Source organism: Etheostoma cragini, chromosome 4 (genome assembly GCF_013103735.1).
Source record: "Etheostoma cragini isolate CJK2018 chromosome 4, CSU_Ecrag_1.0, whole genome shotgun sequence".
In the NCBI taxonomy this organism is placed as follows: Eukaryota; Metazoa; Chordata; class Actinopteri; order Perciformes; family Percidae; genus Etheostoma; species Etheostoma cragini.
In genome coordinates this window covers 425,801-434,114 of record NC_048410.1, presented here as the reverse complement: position 1 = coordinate 434,114, position 8,314 = coordinate 425,801, and the positions used below count along the sequence as shown (strand labels likewise).

The 8,314-nt window shown below is 40.9% G+C and overlaps 3 protein-coding genes across 6 annotated transcripts in view; all 3 read left to right on the top strand.

Annotated features, from left to right (window-relative positions):
• LOC117943104 overlaps positions 1–8,314 on the top strand; it is a 139,018-nt gene that overhangs the window by 2,378 nt on the left and 128,326 nt on the right. The window lies entirely within an intron of this gene.
• Positions 1–8,314, top strand: part of LOC117943105 — an 11,040-nt gene that overhangs the window by 2,259 nt on the left and 467 nt on the right. Inside the window, exons 1-2 of one of the 4 annotated variants that reach the window (XM_034869032.1) lie at positions 6,812–7,577; positions 7,711–7,993. In XM_034869032.1, the coding sequence (XP_034724923.1) occupies positions 6,853–7,577; positions 7,711–7,756 (771 nt within the window). In that variant the 5' untranslated portion in view covers positions 6,812–6,852 and the 3' untranslated portion in view covers positions 7,757–7,993. Of the gene's footprint in view, positions 1–3,353; positions 4,316–6,807; positions 7,994–8,314 lie in introns of those variants that run through there. The other 3 variants (XR_004656286.1, XM_034869031.1, XM_034869029.1) reach the window with 3 other exon arrangements.
• LOC117943106 lies at positions 2,174–4,658 on the top strand. The gene is made up of 2 exons (XM_034869033.1): positions 2,174–3,164; positions 4,336–4,658. Exons 1-2 carry the CDS (start codon positions 2,189–2,191, stop codon positions 4,341–4,343), a joined length of 984 nt encoding a protein of 327 aa, XP_034724924.1. The 5' UTR covers positions 2,174–2,188; the 3' UTR covers positions 4,344–4,658.

Sequence of the window (8,314 nt, the reverse complement as noted above, 5' to 3'; positions counted from 1 at the left end):
TCTTTATGAGAATAGACAGCAAGATGTTAGACGTTAGCTGCCGGTCACATGGTCTCTAACGGTCCACTCACAGTGTCTATCTATCTATCGGTGTCAGTGTGTTTGTGTGTGTGTGTGTGTGTGTGTGTGTCCTTTTTAGCAAGCACTAGCTTTTCTTTTCCACCGGTTTTATTTTGAAGACAACATCTCTTAACTTCCTGTCCTGGATGGCCTGTTTGTGTCTGATGTGACGGCGACGCCCAAAGTGTTTACATTCACATTATTCACACTATATTAAAAAACTTTAAAACAACACAACTTTGCATAATACATCTGTAAATCTAGCAGCTGGTCCCTGAATTTTTTCTCTTGATATTTGACCTTTTAGTTTTTTCTTGAGTGAAAAAAACAACATAAAATTGTCTTTTTCTATGATTTTAATTCAAAATAATACAAAAGTTCCATTTGATAACGGAATGCTAATTTAATTTTTAATTTAATTTTAGTTTATACTGTTTATTGATCCCCAGTGGGGAAATTACTATTGTAATTCGTCTTCGTTTGGGAATAAAAGTGTGAAAAATCTTGACAATTAATGTCCAATCTTATAAAGTAAGCTACTGAATTACTGGATACCAGCTGGCAGCTACCAGCTAGTTAATGTCTGTCTGTCTGTCTTTCTGTCTGTGTGTGTGTGTGTGTGTGTGTGTGTGCCTGTGTGTGTGTGCGTGAGTGAGTGTGCATGTGTGTCTGTGCGTGTGTGTGTGTGTGTGTGCATGAGTGTGCATGTGAGTGTGTTTCTGTCTGTGTTTGTGTGTATGTTTATGTCCGTGTGTGTGTGTTTCTGTCTATTTGTGTGTGTGAGTGTGCATTTGTGTGTGTGTGTGTGTGTGTGTGTGTGTGTATCCTATGAAGGTAAATTTGGTGCAAAAGTGAGAGCGCAGATGCGATGTGAGCACTTGTAGAATATGACTTGAGAGCTTGTAAAAAAAATCTGTACTCGTTTTTTTTGTTTTTGTTTTTCACTTGAGTCACTTTTCCAGTACAACCACAACTCAGCGATTACAACCTCTCGTATCTGTCGCAGCAGCGGGCTCTCTCGCATCACACAGCGGCGAGTCTGCGCTCTCAAGTTTTGCAACACTTCTGTGAGTGTGTGTGTGTGTGGGGGTGTGTGTGTTTGTGTGTGTGTGTGTGTGTGTGTTATAAAACACTTACAATGTACATGAAGGAACAACCTGAAATCATTGCATGTGGGTTGTATTTGAACAGCAAACTATAAATGTAGAGTCATGCGGCACAATTTGTTTTTCTGGACCTTGGACACATTGGACTTTAGAGACAAGTCAACACGAACGCCTAACGTTTCCAGAGTTCTGATTGGCTGCTGGAGTTGCCGTCTGAAACCATTGCATGTGGGTTATATTTGAACAGCAAACTATAATCAGAAATACTTTATTGATCCCTGAAGGAAAACTTTATGTTGCAGTAGTATAAATATCAGAGGAGAAATCTAAATAAAGAAATATAAGGAGTTTGGATATGTACGGTATTTACATAGTTCAAGGAATGTTATGATGCAGTATTTACATAATTAAGGAGTTAAATGGTGAAAAGTAATAATACTAATAATAATTGTAGCAGTTGAGTATTGCACATGTTTCAGGCCAGTGTTATTGCACAAAACAGATATTATACAGATAATATTGTCCAGTTTCAACCTCAGAGTATCACCGAAAGTGCTCCTGTGATAGAGCAGCAAGCCATGGAGTGGGTGGGAGACACTGTCCAAGATGGCATGTAGTATGGACAGTCACTGGCCTTACGGATCAGTTTGTTGAGTCTGTTGGAGTCCGCTACCCTCAGCCTGCTGTCCCAGCATGCAACTGCAAACAGGATAGCACTGGACATGCAGACTCACAAAACATCCTCAGCATCGTCCTAAGAAGAAGAAAGACGGAGCAACTGCAACAGGCTGCATGCACAGGCTGCATGCACGTTGGCACAATTTGTTTTTCTGGACCTTGGACACATTGGACTTTAGAGACAAGTCAACATATACGCCTAACTTTTCTAGAGTTCTGATTGGCTGCTGGAGTTGTCGTCCTGGTTTTATGTGAGGGAGCAGCTGGATTTCATCTCAGTGCATTCTGATTATAGTGTTGAGTCTGAACTTTGGGTGACCGATCCCAGATCGAGAGGAATAATCATGGGCTCTTATTTCTCACAAGAGGAATTTGACAGTGTTGCTCGTATGATTTATAAAAACGTTTTACAGAATGGACCATGCCTCCTGCCAGATGTTGGAATAGATGACTCTCTGCTGAGATATTCTGGTACCGACTCCAACGCGGCGCTGCAGGCGTTCTCTACTGAGATGCTCAACACGGTGCCAGGTTACGCCCGCAGCCTGGGATCTGTTTTGGCTCCGATGACTTCAGTCCCGAATGCTGTTGGACTTGGAGCTTTGGTGATTTCCTTAATCATAGAGCTCGTCATAAAGGGCGGCTCTCAGCCAGGTGATAACACATACAGCATGTTACGCCGTGTGTTTGGGGAAGAGAAAGCTTCAAGTGTCAGATCCACAATGTCCGAGTATCTGAAACGCCATCGCATGTTCATGAACAATGACCAACGATTACGTGAGGAAATGAGGAGACTGGAACAGCAGCTGAGCAACCACCTCACCATCCTCAGATACTCCCTGCGGTATGACGGACAGATGAGCAGCCGCGGGTTCAAGTTCTGGGTCAACGGAGCCGCCTTCCACGTCCAGATGTTGATCCACGAGGCTCGGCTGGATGTTAAGACTGGTACACCTGCATCAGACTACGTAAAAACTATCGAAGCTGCCATCGATTTGTACACGCAGGACCTGGATCGTCTGCTGGAGAAACACAAGACCTTCAAGATCAATTCTAATGTGTGTACATATGTCCACATCTACGGCCCTCACAACCCAGGAAACTATTATATGACAAACAATGAAATTAAAGACTGTAGTGTGTTTGTTGATTATAATCGTCTTAACCCATGTAATGGACCAGAGGGTCTGACAAGTTTTATGAATATTGTTTACTCTAATTATGAACCGATTAAAGGCTTAAAGAGTTATTTTTTAAATACCAAGAACAACCTCAACTCTCTAATCAATCAAGGTGGATCATTCACTGTGCCGTCAGCAGGGTGACTTCCAAAATAGAAAAGTTGGACTTTGCAGCCAGGTTGTGAATTTCACCACCCGATCAACAAAGTCTCTGATTTATCCACTTTAAAACATCATAGATTATTCAAAATATTTTGTATAATTAATATGAATATACAAAGTAAAGAATTAAATGTACCAAAGGCAAGTAGGAGAAATTAAAAATACTCAACTAGAAAATTCCTCTGAAATTTCAACAGTGTGCCTACTACTTGGTGCACATCCTAATAACAATGAAACTAAATATAATAAGTGGTACATGTCTTAACCCTTCAGAGACCTTAATCAAATCTATTTAAGACCTAGAATTGAACCAACCAGACTCCATTTAAAAAACAGTACTTTTAGCGTTTATAGACCGACAGTGAAGAGTCTCATCATAGGTGTGTGTTTGTGTCAGAACTGGTTGCTATGGTTTTTTGGCAATTTTGTAAAAACCGCATGGCAAATCTCTCTGAAAAGTCATAGTCGGGAAATGATGGTCGGGAAAGTCCCACCATTCCCGACCATTACACACGTTTTGATGTATTTTGTGTGCGCGTGTTGTCAACGCTCCAGGACTAGTAGCAGGACAAAAAACAGGCGGAATAATAATAATAAGTATGAGAAACAATACTATTGCAGCACATTGGCCCACTGGATTAAAAGTACCTTACAGTTGTCTTGAAGTGCGGCATAATTACTCTCCACGGCTGATAAAATGCAATGATATTTACGTGTAAAAATAAAAATAAAAACCTTAGCATTAATGACCGACTTGTTCATATCTGTCAGCAGCTCAGACACACTGCTGTCCACGCTGACGCTCCTTCACCTGTTGGACACATGTTGTCTCTGATCACGGGGACAGAGACAGGACAGCTTGCTTCAACGCAGCGTCATAACTCCAGAAAATAATATCCATCGGTATCTGCAGTCACCTCAACCCTCAAAATACAGCAGCAGGAAAAAAATAAAACGGCTTTTAGACTTATTTTTGTTTCCTGTGAAGAAATGTTTTGCGGTGTTGGTGAATTCTTAAAAAAATATAATATATAATAATACCGAAATGTAATTAGTACTGCGTTATATTACCACGTAACAGCTAAAAGGAATACATTACTGTAATTGCGTTACATTTTTGACGCGTTTCTCCCAACACTGGTCATCAGCAGGTTAGTTCAGATATTTCGGATTAATGATTGATTTAACCCTTGGATGGTATTCAGGTCAAATTGACCCATTTCAAATCTTTACAAGAAGAAAAATGGTACAAGTTAAATTTTTTCTACATGAAAATTAGCGTCTTTTCCTTATTTTCTGTGATAAACAGGTATTTCCGATTCAATGTAGAGAATTATTCTGGATATACAGTAACACTTATGTTTTTTCCACAGTGGACTTTTAACATGAATTATAACTTATGACAAAAAACAAACCCCACTTCCATTTTTAATAGTGTGCTAGTAGAGACTGATGCATTCCCTGAACATATATGTTATCTCAGCTGTGTGAAATTGAGATAAAAACAATATTTGTTAATTGATTATGGAGTAAATTTTAATTTCAGAATTGTCTTTAAAACCCTAAATAAGTCCCGGGTCAGTTTGACCCGAGGGACACGAGAGGGTCCCGAAAGTGAAGACAACACAAGGGTTAAAGTGTGTTATTAATATTACAATAGAAGTTTTATCAACGTATGTACTCTCATCTTGTGATCTACATGTATATGTTACCTGTATTCTGTGTTTTGCTGCACAGTGATGTCATGATGCTCTCTAGGGCACTAGCATCTGAAATATTTTAGTCATGTTTCCTGTTTTAAATCCTTTAAATGCCATCTGCTCCTTCTTCTGAGTCTCTGGACATGTAAATGTTGGTCATTGTAAAAGTGTAAGCACCAAGACGCTGGTAATCATTGGGGCTGAGTTATTGATTTATTGATGTTCTCTTTAACAATAAAGGATCATATATGTTGGTCTTCTGGTGTATTTGTAACGTGAGGGTTTGATATGTGGTGGTGGATCACTCTTTATGAGAATAGACAGCAAGATGTTAGACGTTAGCTGCCGGTCACATGGTCTCTAACGGTCCACTCACAGTGTCTGTCTATCTATCTATCGGTGCATCTATCTATGTGTATGTCGGTATATGTGTGTGTGTGTGTGTGTGTGGTTCCTTTTTAGCAAGCACTAGCTTTTCTTTTCCACCGGTTTTATTTTGAAGGCAACATCTCTTAACTTCCTGTCCTGGATGGCCCGTTCATGTCTGATATACTCCACTTCTATGCCTTACATATTTAATCTGGCAGTAGTAGAACACGTTTTGTGGTTAACAGCAATACAACAGGGATCCATATTATAAAATATATTTTATTTATGACAAATAAGCGTTAATATAAAAATTGACATGATGCCTCTGGCCTTCTGCAGCAGAAGTGCCTTCATCCCGCCTCATTCACCACGACTTGTATTGCTTTATTAAAATATGCCTTTAAATGACTAATGGAGCTCAGCGTAAATTCTTTTATTAAGACGTCTAATAATTTCAATGGCTGCACTCTCTTCCTAAATCCAATCAGCTGTTTTAGAGGCGTCCGCCTCTCAGTTAAACCAATCAGAATTGGCCATGAATTTCAAGGGCCAGTCACAGCATTACAACACCTGCTTGAAATCTGTTTTTCTCCCTGCTGCTGTCAGGAGTGTTCATTTTCTCACGTATTTTTAATTAAGTCTTGTGCCAAATGTCCTTGTTAGTTGTAGTCAGTCAAGTTTTTTTTGGTAGTCAAGGTTTAGTCTACAAAAAGTCTAATTTTAGTCAAAACCTTTTTTGTTTTTTAAAATAACTTACTTCTGAGATTATGTCTGATAACCATTTCGGTCAAATAGTGTTTCACACATCTAAAATATTGGTTCAATGCCCTAATTACCTGACAAAATACAGTTGAACGCTTTTTGTTAATAGCTTTGAACGTTGTTAAACACGTCTGTTTTTATATTGAGCCTCTTTCTTCGTTCAAATACAAACGTACACAGACACGTGTTAGATAAGAGCCAGGGCTCCTGGGCTCTACAGCACCTTGTTACACGATGGAGTCTAATCTCCAAAGACTCTGGATCAGGACCTGACTTATACTGCTGTGTAGAAGATTCCTTAAAAAACTTTAAAATGTACAACACCAACATGTTATGTTTGTTATGTTCAAACGTAAACAAACTGGCGTCCCATAGCTAGAATCTGGACTAGAAAATGGACTAGAATCAGTAATCATTTGGCTTAAAAACGTAATATATGTTGTTGTTGTTGTCATAACAACACACATGAACACTGGGACCTAACTTTAGTTCTGACACATTCACTCAGACAGCAGTTTGTATCAGAGTAATTTGATTGTGACAATCCAACACATTGCACATTGCAACAGGAGAAGAAACGCTGGTCCAGCAGAATATAAAGTGGAAAATCATGGAATTCAACTGTGTCTGTATAACAGCTGCTCTTTTAACAGAGCGGAGACACTTTGCTCCTCCTCCCCCCTCTTGTGATTTTATGTTGCAACAGGCAAACAAGCCTGGGGGAGGGAGGGAGGAGGGAGTTGTCCCATCTAAAAGGAATTCTGACTGTGTGGCGTTCAGTCTGCTGGACCAGGGTGCATTTGAACTTCAGCGCTTACGTCGAGAAGAAGAATCATGGGCCAAACTCCCTCACTCACACCAAGGTACGACACTATGGCTCTTTGGTTTTATAACCAGGCTTTACAGCATCAACCATGCCTCCTGCCAGATGTAGGCATAGATGAGTCTCTGCTGAGATATTCTGGTACCGACTCCAACGCGGCGCTGCAGGCGTTCTCTATTGAGATGCTTAACACGGTGCCAGGTTACGTCGGCAGGCTGGGATCCGTTTTGGCTCCGCTGACTTCAGTCCCGAATGCTGTTGGACTCGGAGCTTTGGTGATTTCCTTGATCATAGAGATCGCCATCAAGAGCGGCTCTCAGACAGGTGATCACACATACAGCATGTTACGCCGTGTGTTTGGGGAAGAGAAAGCTTCAAGTGTCCGGGACACAATGTCCGAGTATCTGAGACGCCATCGCATGTTCATGAACAATGACCAACGATTACGGGAGGAAATGAGGAGACTGGAACAGCAGCTGAGCAACCATCTCACCAGCCTCAGAAACTCCCTGCAGCATGACGGACAGATGAGCAGCCGCGGGTTCAAGTTCTGGGTCAACGGAGCCGCCTTCCACGTCCAAATGTTGGTCCACGGGGCTCGGCTGAATATTCAGATTGGCAGACCTGCATCAGACTACGTAAACACTATCGAAGCTGCCATCGATTTGTACACGCAGGACTTGGATCTTCTGCTGGAGAAATACAAGACCTTCAAGATCAATTCTAAGTTTTTCAGTTATACAGTTGGTTTTGCTGGCGGTACTGGGTATGTCCCAAACTTCTGTTTTATGATAAATAATGAAATTAAAAACTGTGGCTCACAGTTTCAATATGGCTTTGACTGTAGTGATCCAAAAATGATTACACATTTTATGGATGTTGTTTACTCTAATTATGAACCGATCACAGGCTTAAAGAGTTATTTTTTAAATGTTAAGAACAACGTCAACTCTCTAATCCGTCAACGCGGATCATTCACTGTGCCGTCAGCAGCAGGTTAGGTTAGACATGTGGGTTTAAAGTAACACTAATTAACAGTAAAGGACAAAATAATGTTAAAGGTGCAGTAGGTAAGCCTCATAAAACTAACTTTCTATCATATTTGCTGAAATTGACCCTATGTTCCAGTAGAAATACATGAAGAAGGTAATAAAAAGAAATCTGGCTCCTCCGCGCCACCTACAGCCTGTAGTGTGATCTGACAAAATCCACCGCTCCCTGTTCGGATGCACCAATCAGGGCCAGGGGGGGGGCATTCATTCTCCCTTGTGGGGGGAGGGGCTTAGGAGACCGTTTGGGCTTTAGCAGAAAGAGGGAAGGGACTGAAAAGTTGTCGATGTTCCAGACTTTTGGCTAAGTCCTGGAAAAAATGTCCATTAACCCTCATGTTGTCCCCATGTTGTCCTCATGTTGTCCTCATGTTGCCCTCATGTTGCCCTCATGTTGCCCTCATGTTGTCTTCATGTTGTCCTC

Excerpts from the sequence above, each read along its gene's own strand:
- LOC117943106 (XM_034869033.1), top strand. The coding sequence starts at position 2,189 with ATGGGCTCTTATTTCTCACAAGAGGAATTTGACAGTGTTGCTCGTATG.